The sequence below is a fragment of the Tympanuchus pallidicinctus genome, unplaced genomic scaffold (assembly GCF_026119805.1).
Source record: "Tympanuchus pallidicinctus isolate F22 unplaced genomic scaffold, pur_lepc_1.0 scaffold21, whole genome shotgun sequence".
NCBI classification, from domain to species: Eukaryota; Metazoa; Chordata; class Aves; order Galliformes; family Phasianidae; genus Tympanuchus; species Tympanuchus pallidicinctus.
This window is the reverse complement of record NW_026294733.1, coordinates 10,269,111-10,292,500: the sequence shown is the minus strand read 5'-3', so window position 1 is coordinate 10,292,500 and position 23,390 is coordinate 10,269,111. Positions and strand designations below refer to the sequence as shown.

The following is a 23,390-nucleotide window of genomic DNA, read 5'->3' as shown; positions in this document are numbered from 1 at the left end:
CCCCAGAGCCAGGAAGGGACATGTCTGCCACGGAACTGCTCACAAAGCCTGGACTTGCAGCCCATGGGAAATGGAAGGCAGCAGAGCTTGGGGAGGTGCCTTCGAGCCAAGGTCTCTCCAAGCACCACAAACATACTGAGGAGCACTGGATTGTTTGTGCAGAGCATTTGGCGACAGTCTCTCCAGTATTAAACACGAAATGCCGAACTGACACTAAAGCAGAATTAAGTGCCAAAGCATTTGCTGCTTCTGCAATTACACTCCGGCACGCTTTGGTGCTCCTCCCCGCTTTCCTTTTTATGACCCAACTTGGCCTTATTGTAGTTTTGCTTTCTTGTTTTAAGTTCTCCAAATGGAAAGGATCAAAGGGCCCTTTGTTGTTGTGGCACCGCTGCCACTAACAGCTTGCTGCTGGGGGGACCTCGTGGCAGCTCTGCCACCAGCCCCAGCCAAAGCACTAGCAGGTGCACAGCCGCCTCCTCCTCCTCCGCATTAGCCCACAGCACTAAGCCACCTGAGCAGCTTTTTATGGGAAAAGGAGGCCGGCGCAGGTTTTCTCATTTATGCTTCACAAATCTTGCTCAGTGGGCACCGGCAAATCCAAACTTCCTCGGCTTTTAGAGCAACAATAAGCTCGCACAACCGGCGTGGATAACGACGCTGCACAGGGAGAGATGCCTCCACAGCTGAAAGGTTTCTCTGTTTGCAAAGATCAGGGCACAAATTAAGCCCCGCCAGTAATGCTGTGCTAAGCTGCTGTTAGCTAAGCTTATGTTCAAGCACTTCCCCTCCCCTCTAAGCCAACCCTGACATCAGGAGCTCTTGGATAAGGCTGCGGTGACCAAATGCACGGTGATGGGCGGTTAGGAACAAACAACAAACCGTGTGGAGCAACTCCGGTACGGCCCAGGAGCGCCTGCTGGGCAAGACTCAGCCTTACAATTGAGATCGAGATAACCCCCCTGCCTAAGGTTTCCAAATGGCATATGCACCCAGCATTCTGCCAGGAAAAACCCTGAAAAAGGGCCCTTTCTGCATTCCTCCCTCCTCCTCCTCTGCACACAGCCAGGCACTTCCCAAGCGCCGTGCTGGGTTCTCACACCACCCCCAGGTGAGAGGTGCCCCCGTGGAGCACAATTATTTCAAAGGACTGCTGAGAATTTCCCTCTAATGCTGGCACTGTTATGTTCACACACTGCACTCTACAGAAGAAATCCCGCCCTTTGTTTTCTACATTTCAGAGTGCTGACAGCATGCAATGCTTAAGTTTCCAGGAGATGTGTGGCTCAGCAGTCCCTAGGAGCCACAAAGAGCCATCCCCAGGTGAGGACCAAAGGCACCCAGCATCCCTGATACCCCCGTAAGACACCAGAGCTGTGCACATAGCAGGAACATGGCAGTGTGTGATCTCAGGAAGCACGTTACTTCGGTGCTTTTGCACCAGCCCAGCTCCACTCAGAGCCTCCAGACTCACTTGGCGTGAATTGGAAAAGCCCGAGTGGAGGAAGGTAAGGCAGGGCCATGCTGAAATAGCAGTTTTTAGCACTCCCACCTCTCTATGTCCACACACATCTACTAAAGGTAGGTCAGGGAGTGGGACAAGTGAGGCAGGTGCAGCAGCAGGCATACATGGCTCCATCAATGCTGCAGGGGAAACCAGCCCTCGCAGCACAGCCAATCTGAGTGCTGAGGCCACTGAAAGCCAGGCCCAGTCACGCTCATGCACTTTATAGGCATTATCAGGACAGATCTGTCATATGCATCCTGATGCTCAGCACCCAGGATTTATGGCCAGGCCTGCTGACCACAGAGACACCTCTTGACCCAAATGCACATTCTTGCTCCCAGCCCAGGCTGTAAATCAGGGAAGCTGCATCTATAACTGCCAAGAGTTACTCAGCCTCGTGCACGCTTCCTCCAGCTCTCTGCCCTCTGAACCTGCCCAATTCTCCAAGGAAAATACTTAGGAGCCATGATGGGCAGTTCAATAAAAGTGTCTGCCAGAGCAGCAGAGAGGTTAATTATGTACACAGGACATCTAAGTGCATTCAGAAAGCAGGGAAAGTGATGCAAAATCTATGCAGTGGGGATTCTCCAAAGAGAAGGTACTTCTGCCTTCAGAAGCTAGAAGAGCCCATTACACCAGTATAGCCCATTTTTGCACATACCTGTCTATGGGCACCAGGCATTCCAGAAAACATGCAAAAATGGGCACAGTCATGCACTTGTGGGGTGGGAGCTGCAGGCTTTGCAGGGGTGAACCAAGCAACACCGTGGCTGTATCAGGACATGCTTCCCAACCTGCTGCAAATATATCAGCAAATACACTGCTATCAGCACAGCAGGAAGGGCACGTATTCATGACTGGAGCAAATTGGGATGGCTTCATCTGGAAAGACGCACATTTGGTTAATAGAAATTCCTAACTGCATCTCAGAGAACTACGTGTACTTACTAGTCACAGTGAGAGACATTGATCACTTTTTAAATGAACTTTATGAAAATTTAAGAGAAAATCATTTAAGTCAGTATTTTAGGAAGCAACTGCTGCAGGAGACCTGAAACCACGGGCACAATTCAGACACGACATCTGAGCAGACACCGTTCCCTACACCTAGCTGATCCAGCTCAATTTCTGCTTCTCGTTGCTAACTGAAGGACAGCCTGGGAAGGCATTGCTACCCATCCCTACAAAGATTTGTTTGGTTAGATACACTGCTGGGCTTTGCTCTGCTTTCGCAGCCTCAGCAGTCATTTTCAGTCTCCACAGAGACCCCATTTTCAGTCTCCACTGAGATTTAGTTCTGAGCCTACAAAAGGTATCTAAAAACAGCAGTGTATTTTGTGTAGACTTACATTCATTAGGTGGGGACCCGTGACACTACAGAAAAACTTCTAAACACTTTAAAACAGTGTCTAGACAATAACTGGAGCAAGAACACGGGATCAGAACATTGCTGACCTTGTAGTAAATCTGATAGATCCTACATTTATGTTTATTAAACAAACATATGCATTGACTCTTTAAGTTATCATTTCACACAAGCACAGTCTCCATCAGCTGACATTCTGGTAGTGACATCAATTTCCCTAAGGCAAGCTTAAATCACTGGAGTTTAGGACCAAGGATGGTCATTGATTATCTGCAGGATGGTGTTAGTTCTCTCCACATCAACTTATATAACTGAGAAAAAAGAGAAGCCCAGGATCAAATCAAGTGCTACCCATAAATCATCGAGAATTGCTCCAGCCTGCAAATGACATGTCTCCTTTTGTAAACAACAAATGCAGGGCTTTAAAGGCTTGTCCTTCTTTAGGAAAACATAATCCCTTTCTATAAGTAATAACACTTTTCTGTAAGCAAATAAATTCAATTTGATGCAAGCATCTGCACCAGACGCACGCAGCATGCCCTCTCCACCCAAAGAGGGTGAATGAGGCAAGAGCAGGGCTCAGGGATGATCATCCCCTCTCAATAATTGTAATTAATGTTCAACCCTAGGGAACTGCAATACTCCAATGTGACACACAGCTGCAATCATCGAGAAACTCAAGGGACAGGATGTTAGCAGCTTTATGGTGACACTTGCTCCTTGAACACAAAAAGGATTAAATTAAATTATCACGCAGCTTTCAAGAAGATGGCATTTCTTCCCTGGGAGGAGATCTACAGCTTTCAGCCACAGGATAAGAAGAAGCTTCAGAAGCCAAGCTTACAAGCCTGCTCTGCAATGCAAACCCTGACTTTGCAAAGCTCCATTCTCGGAAAGAGAACTGATGGCCCTTATGAACATACAAAGGAAAACTGAGGTTTGCTAAAAAGGAATCACAAAAAAACTGGAAACTTATTACATGTCTCTCAGGTGACCAGACACACAAATGGGATTCCTTAGCATAAAACCAGTGTCACGAAAAAACATATTTCTCAAACAAAAAGAAGAGTGGCTGCCAAAAGGGACCCAACCTTTTTCCTTTGTTTTTGAACAAATTTAATTGATTTAAAGCAGTTGGCTGTACTGAGAAGGCTCAGTTAACCAGAGATGTAGACATATGCCTAGAAAGTGACTCCCAGGGCCCTTGACCACATGGCCTGACCTGTGCAGTGCTGAACTGAGCACCAGCCCCATCCCGGACGTCCCAGTGCCACCCAGGGCAGCTCTGCTTCCAGGATACAGCAAATGTCACGGTGCTCCTCTAACCCAGTTTGGCTGAAGCTAAACCTCCTGTTCTTGACTAGCCTGGGAGGATTGGCATCCAGCAGAGGTGCGTAGAGAATGCACTATCTGAAGGTAACACAGAAGGACGTAGCACAGACCTTAAATATTCACATTACTCTTTCAAGATGCTAGAAATACAACCAAAAAATACAAATGCGCTGCCTGATAAAGCAGCTAAGCTTGAATCCAATCCCAGCAGCATTGTGCATGTTTAAATGTACTTCATAACCTCACAGATTTTGTAATCTATGACCTAAATCTACCATACCATGCAGGTATATTCAGCACCCAGAGCTTCAAAATCTCTGATGACTAGGCAGCAAAGGGAAGACACAAAGCTCCCTCCATGCAGTGCTATGGACACGAAAGCCTCCTGGCTCAAACAGCCTTTAGAGCATAAGCATCCAAGCATGCATGTACAAAGACAGCTCCAGGCCAGACTGTTAACAATTGATGCAGCTTTTCACCATTCATGAAATAAAAGAGTCTTCTCCATATGAGCAAGCTTCTTCCATCTTCTCAACCTCTGGTGGACTGTGTGAGCTCCAACAACTCCAGAATCTCCCATCTGTCCCTTCCTCCCTGCACATTGTCCCACCTCCTCAACCTCCACGGCTGTTCAATATTCATCAGCATCCATAAAAGCTCTCTCCCTCTTCTGAATACACAGAGCTTCAAAATGACCTCTGCTCTCCCACAAAACCAACATCTGCCGCTTGCTGTCCCACAACGTCCCAGAACATCTAAACTCCTTCCACAAAATTCATTCCCCACATTCACGTCATTTTCCCCCCTCTTTTCCACCTCCAGAGAAACTTTTAAGTAGTGTGCTGCTGTAAACAAGCTGCCAAAAGCACAGACCCAGGACAAGGCCCATTGCTAACAGCAAACAGCTGCGAAGGTCCAGGTACAAACCCCGACCTCTTTGAAGGAACCACTGAGCATCTACATCCATTTGCTTTTGTGCCAAGGCAGCCTCAGCACAATAAACACTGGAAAGTAGTTTCGCTGGGCTCAACCATAAATGGCTTTTGGGAATCATTACACGGCTGTGCCATTCTCAGCAGGGATTCCTGGAAATGCCAGGTACCACTCAGCATCAGTTGGCTGCCCCAAGCCATGCTGCTCCAGGACAAGAGTTGTCCCAATGTGGTTCCTGTGTGCCAGGTATGCAAACACAACGTACCCATGCCAACCCTCCTACAGACAGGAGGAATCTTCACAGCCTTTTAGGGGAAGGTGCATGATGGGGTCTGGCCAGGCTTTTTACACATTAAACCTACACAAATAACACAACAGAACAATCATTGTGTGTCCACACAGCCTGAAATTGTATAACAACATCCCTGCCATGATGACTACGAACTCCTTCATGCAAGGCACTTCTGTCCAGCACCATAGAGATGTGAAATTACAAGTGAGTTACCAGATGCAGATACCATCAGCACACACACAAGTTTGGATGCAATGCTTCTACTTGCCCAGCAATGGAAAACAAGTGGCTGAGAAAGGCTGCAGTATTACCAGAAGCCTCATGACATTTGGGGGCTGAGAACAGAAGAGGGTGATTTCAGCTTCCACTTCTGCTTTTAATTTTACAAGAATGTCAGCTTTTAAGTTTTCAGTACTAAAAATCAAGATTTTTTCCATTGGTTGCAGAAAAAAAAGTCTGATTAGGCGAATGCAGACTAATCACTCACCCAGCTGAAAGAAAACTGGCTTTGTCATCTCATCAGTTTTAGGCCTTTGTAGTCCTGGAGTGTTGAGTTGAGGTTTTGGGGCACTTTAGGTTGCTTTCAGGTCAGGTCCATATTCTGAGTTGTTGGAGGTTGTTTGGTTCCAGGTTCCATTGGGGTGTTTATTTAGATGACTAAAACTAAAACAAACTGAAAGGGCAGCACAAGCCTGGGAACAGTTCATTTTTAAAAAGGACTGATTCCACCCTACGTGGAGAACCAGACTGCAGTCCAAAATGAGATCGGAGTGAGATCCAGCAAAAGACATGTCAAGTTTGGTTCTCAAGTGAGAGGCCAAGTCAGGATAGTTTATGACTGAACATGTCACAAAGAGATCCACAAAACACGTGCTGTTAAACTCAACACTCTTCTGTTTCTGGTTTTGTTTTTGATGCAAGTTCAGCATTTGGTCCCAGAAATCATTAGGTTTTACAAGCCCTTCTGTCAAGCAACCTGAATGCTGTGCAACTCCGTGAAAAATCCTGGATAAGCATCAGAACTGTGCAAAACTCATAGTGCTGCCCCAAGTCCAAAATGCAGGGTTTGGACGTGCACACTGAGGAGTGCAAACACCTCATCTACTGCATTAGACTTCCAAACAAAAGCCCCTGCCTGTAGGAAGACTAAAAGCAGGTGGCTGGGTGCCCCACAGCTCCAGCTTTGCAGTGCTCAGGGCTATTGGGACAGCACTGGGAGAGCCACAGCCCAGCCCTATGCAGAGCATCCTCAGGCAAGGCACCAAGCAGGCTCTGCTCCCTTCCTTGTTCCCAGGCTGTGCAGATCCTGGCTTTACAGAAATGCCCGGTTCCAAAATGAAGGATGTTGATCCAGACACACTAATCCACCCAGTATCCCCACCCAGGTAAGACTCCTGTCCTGGCTCCCAGTGAGCCACCCCAAGCTCCTGTAAGACAACGCTCCTTTTCCTATAGGGTTGGGGTATTACAAAGGGCCAAGTCTGCATGATAGGCCCTAACAAGCGCCTTCACTCTTTGATGCTGTCACAGCTTTTTTAGCCAACTTTCTTGACTAAACACACACATGCTTCAAGAAAACCCCTATTTTAAAGCTGCAATGTAAACAACCCCAAATCATTACTATCCCCTAAAGGCTACTGCTGGCAGGAATCAGTGATAAAGCTCTGCCAGAGCAGTCTGGCATCTAGCAACAATTTGTTTGTTGTCCTGCAAAAATAGAGAGTCTTGCCATATGGTATAAGCAAGTTTCTGGTAATGTTAAGAAATACATTGGCTTGGAAAGCAGTTGTCACACCAGAGAAGATCTTATACTTCTGATACAGCTTATGGTGGGAGCAGCATCGGTGCAGCCAGCAGAGCTGCGTCACCTCCAGCTCCTGGCACAGCCACATCACCTGGCACTGCTTTCTTTAAGGCTGAGAGGAGCTGGACAGGGCTTTGAGGGAAGAAGCTCAGCAGTGATCCTCTGTGCTCTGTGAATGCCAGGAGGGTTTCAGGGCTACGGGCACAGCAACGGCAGGCTTGTCCCCAAAAGCACCCGAGTTAGCTGTCTGCAAGCTTGAAGCAGTGCTCCAGTCCCCCTGAGCAGCCAGGGGGTTCGTGCCTTTCCATGAACAGGTCTTTCCCACTGATCACATTAAACAGAGGGAAAGCAGAAACAAAACCAAACTCATTAAATTGCTCTTTCCAAAGCAATGTGTAAGTATTTATAACGATTTTCTGAGAATGTTCGTATATGGGGTCACTGAAGATTTTTAAAGAAAACCCAAACAGAGACGGTGCATGTCAGCATGCGGTTTGAGTGGGAAACTGCCCATTTTATAGTATCCCATAAACTCTGGCTTGAATTCTTTGCAGGCACTGAAGTGGTATAAATGAGGAGAGGCTTCTGGGGACACGAGTCCACGGTTCTCACCTTCTGCAGAGCTCTAAATGTCTTCTCCCTATGGTCACAAAACGGAACCAGACCCTGCAGCCAGAACCACTCCTCACACAGGCAGTAGCCCCACTGCTCTGAATGCCAAGGCTTTGTGGAGGGCAGTGGGAAGAGCCAAGCCTGAGCACAGAGCTAAGGATCCAAACAAGCAGGATTCCTGCTCCCATCTGGTTTCAAATCTGGCACGCAAGGCGCTTTTCTATCTGAATGTTGGGTTGAGGAAACCACCAACCAGAAAGACTCGGTCATTGCAGTCATCTAGGAAAAAAAGCAGTGGGTTTTCTCATGCTTTTCACAACCGCCCTCCACTTTCCCTTCATCAGAATAAACTGGCAGGGAAGGATATTTGTGAAAGCCCCTCTTTTGTTAATCCCTGGGCCTATTTCTGGCACTTTTTCCATAACCACATCCTGCCCCAAAAGAAGGACTTGCAGTGGCTGGATGACGGCTGTGTAGCGTGGAAGGGCAGCAGCCAGCTGACAAGTGAGCGTGCTGTGGCTCTGCACTCAGGGCCTGTCCCCCCCTGATCTCCAGCACCCACCACCTGCTTCTCCTTCCTGGGAGAGTTCTCCAAGCGGCTCAAAGCACCGAGACATGGAGCTGTTCTCAGAACGTAACCAGCAAAGAGCAAGGAACAATATTGCTGTTGGATCTGGAAAAGACAGAGCCCGGCTAAGGTAAACCATGGAAGAACATCAGTGGGACTGCTTGGAGCATCTTCTGAAGAAATTTCTGGATCAAATCTAAGACATGCTTAGCTCTTTCCCCATTCTTCTCAAATCTTTTGGATTCCTTCCAGTCATTACCTTCACCATTTCTACGCACTGCTCTGACAAACACGGCTCTCTTACCACGTTCTGCCCCTCTTCCTGCATTCCTGCCCTGCAGCAAGCCGAGGTTCATCCTCCCCCAGCCTTGGTCACCAGAAAACCAGGCCTATTTCCTTCCCTTCCCTTACAATTGAGAGAGCAATGCCCATGCAGACCGCAGAGTGTGATTCCACACTGAGAGAACCAGGAGAAATTCCCTGCCAGCTCTCCCTATGGGATCAGAAGGTACCTGAGGTACATTTGGGCCATTTGGGGCTACGTTCTCAGATACACTTCAGAGTAAGCACTGTCACACAGTACTGACTCCTGCAGCAACTCAGGATCTGCTCTGCCATCTTCCAGAAGTCCGTGCGTTACAAGAGGAAATCAGGGCAGCAGCTAAAGGAAGGGGCAGGGCTTTGGTAACCTTGCACCTGTGCCGACGGATCCACTTTGAGCTTCAAACAGACCCCTGACCTTTCAAACACTCTCTGATGAGAGGATTGGGAAGGAGCAGGGAAAGGAAATCTCTGCAAAGACGTGCAATTCTAGATAGCACCAATCTGCTCTAAGGGCAGCACAGCTAAAGCAGTTAGAGGTGGCCAAGCTAATTAAGGGCCACCTGCTCACATCCTGGTCTGCTAATTCTTGCTTTAAAAGACTTAGCTCTGAAAAGCATCCAGTCCCCACCTTAATGACACTATTATCTTTAATGCATGAGGTAACAGAAGCTGGGACAGGAAGAAAAAACAGAGAAGGGCTCACCAAGAGAATGACAGCTAGAAACTCTGAGCTCCTCCACAAAGGCCATTAACTCTCCTACACTGAATTATCACAAATCTTGAGCTCCTCTACCAAGTGAAAAGTCACTTTATGACTTTTGCTACAGACTCATACGTGCAAAAGCAGCTAATATTTCTACATGTGCTAAAATAGAGACACCAAATACCCACAGGTAAAAAAAAAAAAAAAACAGTCATAAATTAAAAGAATCTTTCTCAGCCCTTTATAACACCAAGAATCAACTGAGAAACACAACGCAATTTGTCCTCCCCTGGAGCAGGTCACCTTTAACAGACAAGTCACTCCCTGCACACCCCTGCCCCACTCCAGGTTTCACAGGCAGTGTGTAGGAACACCAGCAGCCTCACACATCGCATGCCATGACAACAAATACCATCCAAAGCCTGCCCTCATCACCTCCAAGCCCTCTGGCCAACAGTGGCTGTGAACACACATGTGGTAACAAATGAGCAAGACGATACGTTTGTGGCTCTTGAGAAAACTCCATCAGATGGCCTCCCACTCAGAGAAGCTGGCATGGGTGCCCATAAGTAAATAAAAAAGCCAAAGGTTGCACTTCTAAATCTGATGGATGAATCTGTTTGCCCGCAATGCGATCAGGTGGGGAGCGAGCCTGGCTCACATTTGTCACAAGTTCCATCTGAGAACAACAACAACCTGCTCCCATCTCTAATGCCCTTTGTAGGTGATTATGGAAAACAAAAAGGACTAAATTCAAAGCAGGTTTTCTACTGGGGGGGATCCAAAAAATGCTGACTGCAAAGGAGAACAAAGCCAGATGGCATATGCTGGTATTGTCAGGGATTATGCAGTGTAAGGCAATAGGAAATGAGCAGAGAAAAAGAACCAATTTCATCCCAGGGCTCCTCTGCTGCCAAATGAACATAGCAGGGCAACTGTGAAACAATCAGTTTATGGGTTTCATTCTCCTCCACCCCCAGACTGAGCTTAAATATTTGTATAAGCCGAGGCGTAACTTTTATCTAGTGTTATCCTTGGGGTTTACTCACTGTTTAGAGCGTTCGGTCTAAAAAGCATTCCCCCAAACTCCTGCCACAAAAAGAGATGAAACTACAGCACTAATTAAAACCACACTCTTCGGTATCAAGAAGACATGCTATGATTTTCTTTTTTGCTCATGAGAAGCTGTTAATACGGGCAATGCGTCTGGAACATTTTCCTTCCAAGCGCAATGCTCAGCACCCCCTCCTGCTCAGGTCGGCTGCTTTATGAACTTGTCAGCAGTCTGGGGTGGGAAGGCTCAGATGGCGTATTTACAAGAATAGATTTATTTTTTTTTTAATAACAGACTGTTTGCCAACTTCGCGTTATAAAAAGCACATCGAGAAAAAAACAAAAGCTTTACGCTGCATGAAAGGTGACAAGCTAAAGAAATGTCCTGCCTTCTTGCCCAGTGGGCAACTGAGGTTGCCAAAATATACTATACATTGTGAAAAACAGCCTCTGACTCTGCCAGGATGCTTCTGGACACTCAGCACATACCAGGAAAGGATGTGGGTGGCAATGTGTACCAACACTGACCCACGCTGGGGTAAAGTCTGTTACAGAAAAACTATAAGATTTCATGCTTACTTTATCCCTGTATAACTAGAATGCTTATAAGGTCTCCATTATTGTCCTATCAACACATCAAAGGTAGTAACATATTTATCCTTAGAACACTTGTAAGACAAGGTAAAACCACAGAAAACTAAGGTGTAAAGAAATTAATGCCCAGGTTTATATGCAGTGCAATTTTCAAAAGCATCTGTGTGCATCCCAATACATCCACATCCAGTTAAAAAACAAATTTCTTTGTCCAAGGTCATAGAGCCATAGAATGGCCTGAGTTGAAAAGGACCACAATGATCATCTGTCTTCAACCCCCTGATATGTGCAGGGTCGCCAAACAGCAGACCAGGCTGCCCAGAGCCACATCCAGCCTGGCCCTGAATGTCTCCATGGATGGGGCATCCACAGCCTCCTTGGGCAACCTGTTCCAGTGTGTCACCACCCTCTGTATATCCAGCCTAATCCTCCTCTGTCTCAGCTTAAAATCATTCCCCATGTCCTATCACGGAACAAAGTCAAGCAATGGTGTCTCATTCAGAGCAGGCAGTTACACTGCACAGATGCAGGAAGCACAGAGAAATGGCTGCTTTGGTCCAATCCTCCTGGAGCCCATCCTATTTCCAGGTCTCCACAGCATGCTGGATGCTCCCTGCTTTGCAAAAGCAGCTCTCCAGTGGGTTAGGCAGGGTGCCACTGCTAGTGCTGCCTCTGAAAGACCCGGGCTCAGCCTCCAAAGAAGCATCTGTAGTGCTGCGAGGAAAATAAAAGTGGCAGAAACGATCCTCTAGGGGAAGGCACTTGTCCCACAAGTGTCACGCTTGGGACCACAAATGTAAATAATGTTTCATCAGAGCAATTGGTTTCTGGTTTCTGTTTGGGAGTGTGGCTTTCACTGTTCTGCCTTTGTTGACTCAAAATGAAACTCAGCTTCCCTTTTTCACAGCCACGGAGATGCCAGATTTTAATTCCTGGCAGCACACAGTGCAGCAGTGGAGGAGGGACCTTTTGGGGGTGTTTGGCCATGTCTTAGCTTTGAAGCACCTCCTGCCCCGTTAGCGAGCAGCCAGCCTCGCCAGCAGTTCAGAAGAACTGCCTAAGCTACAAAAACAAGTTAATGCACGAAAATATGACTTCAGCAAAGAAGTTAAGCTACATGGGTAAATATGCTGTAATTTCCAACATGCTTCCATTGTGCAGGGATCCAATGTAATAAAATATTCCTGCAATGCTAGAACCACAAGGCCTTGTCCCAATAAGATGATCTGATTTCGGTATTAGCTTTGCCATGCTATAACCTGCCTCAACACTGAAAGCAGCCCTATGTTGCTAACCTTCCTAGCACATTCTTGCCTTCCCTTTTTCTAACATCACTCCAAAGTCAGGCAGGATTCAATCAAGTCATGAAGTTATATGGACCACATTCCATAATGCTGTGATACAGAATTGACATCTTTTCTCAATTTACCCAACTGTAAAGTGTCAACCCATATGCATCCAAAACATCACCGCAGAATCCCAGTGGATGGCTGCAAGTTGGTTTTAAGGACATGGGGGAGGCCTGGTGAAGGGACAGACCGCCTTTAAATGCCACATTTGCTCAGTCCTGCTTTTCATTTGAGGCTGACAGGCAATGCTTGTACACATCACTGCAGCTTTGAGGAGGCTGCTAAAGGTAACACTCATGTTAAAAAAGAATCAGTAGGAAACACTTACCTTCCCTACTAGCTTGCCTTTCCTGTTCATGCAAAGGTAGAAGTCTGTCTCCTTCCCTTTGATCCGGACTTGACTGCCAAAAGTGTCTGTTTCCACTAGAAGCTGGGCTTGTAAAGGAAGAAGAAAAAAAAAGCATTTACCAGCGCGGTCATGTTAAGTCAGTGTGTGCAAAGCTCACCAGTGCGTTGTCCCATTGCCTCCACTTGAACCACACCACATTTGGATGCTCTACAAGGGAACAACCCTCATAACCACCCACGGACTGAGCTTCAGTCTTGGTTAGAAGTGCCAATCTGACAATTCTCCATGTCAGACGCTTCAGATTTAATGCCTCTTTAGCACAGAACAGGCATACACAACTGTGCTCTATATGTCTTTGCTACCCCATCAGGAATGTAATGCTAGAAGCAGCCCTCCACACTGCAGGAGGTAAAAGAATGGATTTCTTTCTCATGGAAGATACAAGATTAGCACAGACAGAATGAGATTCCTTTCCCCCCAGTCAGCAGCCCCCAAACACTTCACAGAGGCACCCCAGGCACAGGCTCCTGGTGCTCACGACAGCTAGTGGGGGAGAAGTTCAGTGCAGTTTGTGTTCTGAGCCCTGAGAGTGTCAAGACGTCTTTCCAGGAGGTCACTGATTGCTTTGTGGCAGTACAGCTCTGCTGAGCCTGCAATTCCAGGCCCAGCTGGGAGAAACGTGGCCAATGTCATTGTGTTTTGCATGTCTTATGAAGGCCAAATAGTGTGTTGCAGCATTTCCAGGAGCCATGGCAGGAGCTAGATTTCTGCTTCATCTGTATGTACCACCTGCCCTGATGCAATTTGATTTGCAGAAGCCATTCAAGCTGTCACACAGATGTATAGCATGCTATCATCATCACTAAAACCTACACACGCTCAAATTCAGCGTTCCATTCTGACTCTGATCTAAACTCAAATTCCAGTCATGCTCGAGGTTCAGATTCCAAGAATTTCCCTGGAGAGGCAGGAACATGCAGACTGGACATTTTGGTTCAGCTCCATCTCCGATATGCAGGGGAGAAAGTAGACATGGTGGAAACACAATGCAAGAATGTGTAAGTGTCAGCAAGTGCAAATCCACGCTCCTGCTCTGGAAATTCTCACGTTTGTAAGAACTGAGTCTTACCGTAGAAACACAGCTTTTGCCAAACTCTGAAGAATGTTTGATGTGCGCTGCAGAAAGTCACATTCTTTTTGGCATTCATATTTCAAACTTTAAAACCCTCTAAGAGCAAATATGTTCACCGTTAAGGATTTACCATGGGGATAGAAATAGGAGTTTGTTTCATTTAAACACATTAATATTTTTCCCACTTGTAAAGTCAGCTTTTGGCTTCTGCAGCAGTGCAAATATCACACACCTTTAACTCACGAGGGCCCTAAACGGAGTTCTCCCGTTGCAGCCCAGTCACACATGCAAGTTCAGGGTTTGCCAGTTACTGTTTACATTTATGTAGATATATTCATTAAATCTTTATCACAGGGGATATTTAAAGAATATGTTTCTGTACTTCTTTCTGACAGCAAGTAGGATAATGCCTGTATTATACCAGTACACAGCTTGCAAACATGTAAATAAGGACATTTATCCACGCCTCTCAGGCAGGTGCTGTGGTTGGAGGATGGATACCAACAGCAGCTGCATGCTTTGTCTCAGCACATGCCCAGGTGGAATCAAACCAGTGCTCACCCACACTTCTGGCAGGAAGGCCACATGGCCAGAAATATTCCATCACTGTAGGGATACAAAGATGAACAAATCCAGGATGGCAGAGCATGCCACAGATCAATGCCAGGGCTTCACTGAGCTAAATGGTGTGTACCTTGGAGAAGGTCATCGCTTCAAATTGCTCAGGGAGGCTGCTCAGATGCAGTGCCATAGGAATGGATCAGGGAATAGCCAGGAGTATGACTATCTCTAAAGAAGTAACTGTGAAAGGTTGTCTTGTACTAAGAGACGTGGTTTAGTGGAGAAATATTGGTTGTTGGTGGATGGTTGGACTGGACAATCTTGGAAGTCTTTTCCAACCTTGGTGATTCTATGAGGAAGCGACAGAAACTCACAGTCAGTGCAAGAGGGGAAAGCAGCAGCCTGAAATCTAAGGATCCAGATGTGAGATGCCAAGCACTGGCCAAGAACTGTGGTCAACACCCAGAGCTACAAGGAGCTGCCTGCAGATCTCCACATCATATCCACACAGCAACATAAATAGGGCTTCCAAACACCAGCTAGGGCTCGGCAGCTTGCATTCAGGCACAAACAGGACACAAGTTCACCCACACTACCTGCCCACCTTCTGCTAACCCCCACTCCGGGAACACCACGTCTAAGCTGCAGGGCCAACCCCATCCATCCAAGCCTCAGCACTGCTACTAGAACTGCTAAGAACAACCCCAGATATCAGATACGGGCTTCATCCAGCCAAAGGAGAAGTAAAGGTCAATAAAATGCTCCATTTCCCCACTGGAGCTCGAGCTGCAGGCTGCCAGATGGCCAGCAACCCGCGCACAGCCAACACGGGCTGACAGCACGCGTGCCCGGGCTCAGATGAACAAACACGGGGCACGCGCCTTGCTTCCCCCCATCCCCTCACACTGCAGCCAGTATGAGTAATATCCAAGCTGATTTTAATTTGAAAAATATCACCTTAAAAAGATGCCGGTTCCCTGCTGTGAAAATTAAAACCATCTGGATGGAATGATTTCAAATAATTAATTTGGGTCTCCTTTGACACCGGTGCTAATTAAAATATGATACCTTCCTCCCCCTTTTTAAATAAAGAATTTAAATAAAGTTTAAAGATCTAATAAAAGAACATTACAGTTTAGAGCTAAATGGAACTCACCTTCCCCATGGGTGGCAGAGGTTATGCCGGCAACCCCCCCCCCTCCCTCAGCAGAGTGCCACTGCTTGCACCAAGCAGCAGTGATGGACAAACACCTACAGCATCACTGACAGACATACAAGCACTCACATGGCTCTGCTCAGCAGCCCCTGATGTCCAGGAAGAGGGAGCAGAGGCTCAGCAGATGCTGTCTGCTCCCTGCTGCAATCCTGGCTGCTGAAGCATGGGCTTAGGCAGCCCAGAGGTACCCACTTCTGGAAAAGCTGAGTCATAAGATGCTGAGAACATGTTCTTATTTTTAGGGTTCCTTCTCCTCCTGTCCCACTCGAGAGATCAGTCAGGCCTTGGGGTAGGGCTCATAACGCAGCTGGTTTCCACCCTACAGATTCTCCTTTTTAACCCAGGCATCCATGATTTGCCCATCTCTCACTGAATTCTCTCAAGAGCCCAAACAGTGATGCTGAATATCACACCCAGACAACTAGAATGAGTCAGGGTGAATCCCAGCCCTGAAAAACACACTTTACGTGGGCCCTCAGTGGCAGTGAGACTCCCCCAGCACACAGCACCTCCAGCCCCATCCATCCCCAGGTGCTCCGCAGAGAGATTACAATCTTATTTTCAAAAGCTCTCCGCTCCAGCCTTCAGATCAGCTATTATTGTTTAAATTCTTTGACAGCTAGATAGTCTGATACATTTTCCAGGAAAAGAAAAAAAAAAGAAAGAGAAAGAGAAAGAAAGAAAAAAGATGTCTTTAGAGGGTAAGATCTTCTGCTACATGATTTTGCCTTATTGGCCCATTTAACCTAAACCTTCCTGAAAACTCCCACTGGAAGAGACTGGAATTCCTCACATGTCTAGGTGAAAAGGATTACACATATATGCTGAAAAGCTATCTTCCAGCTAAAAAAACACAAAGCCATGAAGATATGTGAAGGTAGCAGAAAATATGCCAAATTATCTTTGAAATATTTCCTGGAAGCACGAGGATGGGAGCCAGAAAAGCACAAGGAAGGATAGAAGAAAAAAGTACCTGAGAAGTGTCTTAATGACATTTATCACAAGCTCCTAGGTGCCAGCCAGGTGCAAAGGGGAAATGCAATGAAGGTGCAGAAGGACTGGATGACCCACAGATGTTACTGCAGAAGCTCTGGCTGTGAGCACAGCAGACCTGTTCTTCTTCTGAAAGAGTAAGACATGCTCTTGAAGGGCTGTGCTTCCAGGGAGAGCCCCAGCCAAGGGCAGGCTCTTCTGCACATCCCCGCTTCAAATAGTTGAAGTTTGTTCCAAATGCTGCCTGCCCCCAAGCAAAAAAATAAGAGAATCCTTTATGTGACCACAACATCGGAGAGAATGACCCTGTCTCCACTTTATATTCATGACGTAATAGGAGGGAATAACGCCAAAATTATGTAAAGTCTGCAGGGTCTAACAAGGCCTGGAGGCTGTTGACAAGCGAGGTAATCCATGGTGCATCTGTAATTTCTGTTTTCTCATTTGTATGTTCCTCCAAACGGTGCCTGGTCACTGCAAGGTGGGGTAACAGAGGCTCCAAGGCCCACATTCCAGGTATTTCTGAGCACTTGTAAGCACCCAGGTTTGCAAGGACAACCACAACCTCTTGCTCGGTCAAGAAGGACAAGATCTCAGGCAAATAAACCCCTGGGGGCATCAGCACAGCACTACATCCCATGGCATCCCTTCAGGCCTGCAGAGGAGAGCATGCAAACAAAGCAAAGACTGCAGATATGATCCGACCCTCTCATAGCAGCACACGCCAGCACTGGGAGCTCTCAGGAACCAGACAGGTTAAATATTTGCAATTGAGACATCAGAAGAAAATCTATAACGCAGCAAAGACCTCAAAGGCACTTACACTGCAGCAACCTGGTCCTGCAAATACTTTCACACAAAGGACCTCACACACGTCGGAAGCCCCTGAGTGCCAATACAGACCATGCAGGGCTGCAGAGTCTGGTCTCTGCCTTCGGCTGCACTGCCAAAGCAATGGAAGCATGGCTTTGGACAAGGAGGTGTGATCTTCCACCCTCCCCAGGGCTTTCTGCTCACCTAAAGGGCTCCAGGAGCCAGAGCAAAGCGCAGGATCTCAGCAATTTCAGCAAGGAAACAAGGCTAAAATCCCCTTCCTAGCACATCAGAGCAGCTTCCTGGGGTTTTTACCTCTGAACTGGCAGATAAGGGCTTCAGGCTCCCAGAAATGCCTTCAAGCATTTTCATTGCAAACAACCATTCGGCAGCAGAAGGATGTCCTGTTTCATCTCCAGGACCCCGAGTTGTCTGCTCAGCGTTCAGTGGGCACGTCGACGTGACATGAGGCCAAGAGATGTGCAAACATCCGCACAGGTGCCAGCCACACCTCCTGAGCTCCCAGCCCAGGACAGCTGTGTGAGCACGGCATGCTGCTATGCCCAGCTGGTCCTGAGGGATACAGGCAGAGACAGCCTAAAGATAATCGGGTTCTACACCACCACTCTCAAACTGATGAACCATCCGCTCTTTAAGCCAGCTGAACCGTGGCAATAGTTTCACCTTCAGGGATGCCCACCCAAAAAGTCCCCTGCCTGTTCAGCAGCAGCCAACAAGAAATGACTGGGAGCCACTGGCGCTCCCCAGGCACCCCAAGGATCCTCTCAGGTGAGCTCTCATCTCTGCAGGAGGTTATGTGGTTATTGCTTCTGCCAGAACAGCAATACCAAGGGTAAAAGAACAAGAATCTAAAACAAAGAAGTATTGCTTCCAGGATTGCCCACTTGGGTCACTGAGGGATGACAAAGCTTTCATTCACGATCCCTGTAAGCCAACTCCATTAGAAATGATATTCATCTTGGGAGAAGCTTAAATGAAAATTCACTGAACGCTGAGGTCTGCAATCACTCCGTATACATGAAAATTATTTGATAGTGTAGCTGACATAAGACTGGAATAAATACCGAGATAAGTCTTACAGGTTTTACCCAACTTAAAAATAAACAAACAAATAAACAAATAAATGGAAATAAAAACAAAAAACAGCTGCGGACAACATTAAGATCATAAGCATCGTGCTGCTAGCCCACGTCTGCACTATTCAGACAGGGATTTGGGTTAGGGTTAGCATTACACACAGAGCCATCTGTGCCCATTTGTAGAATCAAGAAAAAAGCACGAAGCAATGGAGAATCAGGCCCGGCCTCTCACAGATGTTTCGTGCAGCATCTAACATAAGAGACTAAAAATACTTTGGCAGTAGCTTCAGCTATGGTGAATAAGCTTATTTAGACAAGATTCAGTAAAACTGGAGGCAATAGGTTGTGTGCTTTAAAAACGTCTGGGCGGGGAGTGGCAGCGAACAAATTCTGAGCTGAACTGAACCACCTGCAAGCTTGCAATGACTAAGACGTAGGCCTGGAAAGAGAAACGTTTAAAATGTTAGCACAGAAATTCCTCTATCTCACCAGGGTGTCTTGCTGTCTCCAAACACAGCTCAAGTGGACAGTATTTCTACAGATGCAGGAAAACTGCTTGAAAAGCTGCCAGGCTCTGAGTCTGGAATTAGTGAAGGATGAGCCTCAAAAAGTTCAGAAGCTCTGTTATGCTTGAAAAAGCACCTAAAATGAAAATAAAGGGCCAAACCCTGATGTCTTTGATCATTCTCATTTGAATAAACTCCTACTGACATAGTAAAGACCAACAGACAAGGACCTCAGAACCTGGCCCTGAGCGCGCAGCTGAAATGCATCCAAAGCACTGGAGTCTCCTGGGTCTGGAAACAACGTGAACCTTCCCTGTCCCACAGAGGGTTAGAATTACCACAAGAACAAACTCTGCTGATGTTATTTTGACTCTCTTGTTCCAGTCTCAGCCGAACCCAAAAAAAATACCGATGTACACAAAAATAACAATAAGCAGAGAACGACAACGATGGGAACCCCGTGTACTCTTGCTTCTTCAAAGCTCCTTTACTTGTGGCCAGAAGCATAGGACAGCCCGTATTTACCCTGAAGCACTCATCCATCAAGCTTGGGCAGCCTGGTGGTTGGCTGCTCATCCTCAGCAATGAACTAGGTGTGATGTTAGCACCACCATATCCTCATACCAAGGACTCCCAAACACATAAATCTCTCCCATGTGCCAACACCATGATGGTTGCACGTACTGCAGACGTGAGCCCCATCCAGGTCCCACTGTTGTGTTTGTGAGTACTCCAAACTGGGGCCAACGAGGAGAAATGCAGAAGGCATTTGTGGAGTTATGTGAATTAACATTATCAGCCGTGTCTGGCACAGAAATAGGTAATGTTCTCTGTGTACTGTGCGGGTTTTATTATTCTGTGCAGAGCTGAAATAATGACAATTAATTTTATGGATGGGAATATAAGCATGTTTGTGCAATTTCTCAAAGAAGCTCACTGTAACTTTCCCTTCTTCCAACAAGTAAAAAACATGTTCAAAATAAAGTTGCACGACGCTACGGTATTTTCAGTGGGATTCTTGTGGCTCTGGAACCCAGAGGAGCAGAGGTAGCAGCAAAACCTACCAGAAAAATGTTCTGGCACACTGGGGAAATTCCTCTATGTTTTAAGGTTTTAAATGGGAGTGGCTGTTACAAATGGATTTGAATTCAATTTCAGAGAAACACACTGACTTTTTATGCTCGTGCTGCTGCCACTCACTTTCGCCACGTAATGCTCTTTGAGATGAAGCATACAGTCGTCATTCTCAGATGACTGTAATTAATTTTCAGTAAAGGCTGACAGAGGAGGGCAAGGAACAACCAGCCACAGAGCCCTTCCCTCCTTTTCATGAAGGCACATCCATCTGGAACCAACCACAGCCAAAGAGAGCCCTTGGATGACATACCTCAGAGGAAGTCCTCTCTATCAGCTCCCTTTAAAGGTCTCTCCCACTAGAAATAGCACAATCCTTCCAGCTATTCCCAGAGTGGCAGCAACAGAAATAGCAAATATCAGATATGCCATTAACCCTGCCTTTAACACCTTTAGTTTCATGTAACTATTTCTGGAAACATATTTTTCCTTAACTATTACTCACAGCATAGGGTGAGGCACAGCATAAGTAAGACTATTTACCTGTCTCCTACTGCATTTTTCACTGCATGAAAAGTTTGAAAAGTTGGCTTTTTTGATGGTTTTCTTTTTTTCTTTTTCTTTCCAGATTCCCCTGGGACAAAAGGCATCTGGCACTGGACATTAAAATAAGACCTGTCAGAACTGTAAAATTAGTTTTATGTATAATAAATGTACTTTAAAAAGCTCAAATATAATTCTGCATTCAAAGCACGAGTGTTTGGATTTATAAAAGGAGATTCCAAGCTGAACTGTAATATAAGGAGTAAATCAAGTACAGAACTCAGCCAGTTCTCATCTACTGTGTTACAAACAAGAGCAGAAAAGAAGCAATGTCTCTAACAGCTTATTTGTTGTTATTCTGGATTTAAAGAACCAACGTAGATAGAGTAAAATACATATTACTGTTGCTTATCCCAGTTTCAGTTTACCTAGAGACACACAGCATCTGCAAAGCTCAGATTCAGTCCCATATTTACAACCAAAGTTTCTCAGTGTTTCCCAAATGTTTCAGTTTAGGCTCAGCTCATCTGGATGCCTGCAGGATCTTTTAATCAAAGTCCAAATTCTGCCCTGATTTATCGCTTGTCCAATACCGCCGTGTTGCAGAAAGTCTCACTGCACAGAGCCGAGCGTGAACACGACCTCGTCCTTCACCCAGCGCACACACATTTCTGTTCTGTCTGAAACAGGGGATCCCTCTGTCCTCTCCCCACCCCAGAGGGTCCCCGCAGGTCTGTGCAGGGGTCGGTCTCTCAGCACACTGGGTGAAATGCTGGAAGTGCATGGCATGCTGCTACTCGAGGTGTCCAGCCGACACCTGTCCTAGCACAGACAAACACAGCTTGTTTAGCTTGGAGGACTCTTTGGCCAACTCTTCAATCAGCACATCATTCACTTTAAAAAACTTCACATTTTCAAAGGAAAAATGCAAAGGAAAAACCCTCCTTCCAGCACTCCTACCCCATGCCTGCATTGCTCCTCCCCAGTCGGACACCTCGTTAGTCTCAAGTCCTCTCCTACAGTCTTAAAGGAGAATGAAGGATGCAGAAGGAAAATCCCTCTTTATTTGTAAGTACAGGAGCTGCAGTATTTAAATGTAGCCCTCATGGCCACGTCTTCAGTTCCATGGCCACACCAAGGAGTGGAGCTGCCCTTCATCTCTGCCACGGCAGGACAAAGCCACTCAAGAAACCTGCCAGTGCATCCCCATGGCTGCTGCCATCCACTGAGCTCAGGGATGCTGCTGGGGACCGTGACACCCCTCCCTGTCTGAGCCACGGGTGTATGGGAGCCCAAGGATGTGCCACACTACCACAGACAGCCTGTGGGAAACAGCCTGCCCAAAAACAGCCCACTGCAGAGTGCGGTCACTCCAGGTGACACATGGTGGAAGAGAGTAGTTTCTCCATCTGAGAGTCCATAAGGAGCCGAGGAGCCGGCTGACCAAAGAAAGGGAGTTTTGGTGCCAGCTCCTGGCAGGGACAGTAGATAGCCCTACAAGGCACAGCCCCACACGGCACAGCCCTCCCCAAGGAGGGCCAGAGCAAAGCGTGAAACAAAGACCATCTGTGTGCATCAGGGCAGGCAGGGCACAGGGCAGGCACAGCCACGGTGTGAGCAGCCTCCAGCCAGCCCAGCACAACCATGGTGCTCACCCTCCATCCCTCGACCTGGCGCTCTGCTTCAGGTCCACCTCTAGTGGGAAGAGTTAAAATTCATCCCCAGAGAGACACTAATGAAAAGGAGACAAAAAAGCAGGATGCTGGTGAATGATAACAGTGGGTGGCCAGTCGCCCGTGGCCGCTGCGTTCTGCATACAACAGGCACAGCCGAGTGTGTCTGGCAACAGACAATTATTTCACCCGAGGTGTGTGAAGCGGGAGCCCCCAGAGCCATTCTCCAGTGGAACCACCCAGCCATGTCGACGAACAAAAACGCTTGCCGGGAACGGCCCTCTCCTCGCTCGCATCTCCCCACTGGGTTTGTCTGTGTTGTCCTTCCTGCTGTGGCATTTGCAGCTCTGAAAAAAGAAGCGGGTCAAACATCTCCAAATGGTGCATTTAGTGCTTCCCCTCGGGTGTCCGTGGTGTCCCGGCCATTTTCCTCCTGGATGCCAGCAGCATTCACTGGGGAGAGAGCTGACCCCTCTGCGGTGGGCGAGAGTGCCTGACGCTAAGTGCTGCTAATGCGTTCTGCATTTGTGCTCGGGGGCAGGAAATCTCAACTTCCAGTGCCAAGGGGTTAATTATAATTTATATAGCAAGATCTCAGGCAGTGTTTTTTTTTCCTTCAGCTAATTAAGAGGTACAATTACCTCTGAGAATCAAAGGGCTATTTTGGTACCCTGCTATCAGAAACAGATTACAGTCACTTAGAACACAAGGACATCTCAGCTTTTCTATGCATGCTTCATTTTTCATTTAGATCATTAAAAAGACATCGTCATCTTTCTGCTCCATCACCACAGCATGCTGGAAAATGCCTACAAAAGCCATCACAAGACATTAGCATCTCACCGTGCTGCTTTCTTGGTGATTAGCTGCAATCTCAACACTGCTGTCACCACCACCCAGGACCACAGGCACTGGCTGAGTGCTGGGCAGCTCGCAGCCACCTGGGCTGAGGACACATCGATGGCCTGGCCTGATCCCCCTCCTTCCCCTCCC

At 47.0% G+C, this 23,390-nt stretch overlaps 1 protein-coding gene across 2 annotated transcripts in view; it reads right to left on the bottom strand.

Moving 5' to 3' along the window:
* The window catches only part of FGF18 (fibroblast growth factor 18), a 65,538-nt gene that overhangs the window by 5,399 nt on the left and 36,749 nt on the right, over window positions 1–23,390 (bottom strand). For both annotated transcript variants that reach the window (XM_052684944.1, XM_052684945.1), the window contains one exon: window positions 12,766–12,872. In XM_052684944.1, coding sequence (XP_052540904.1) covers window positions 12,766–12,872 — 107 coding nt within the window. The remainder of the gene's footprint in view (window positions 1–12,765; window positions 12,873–23,390) is intronic.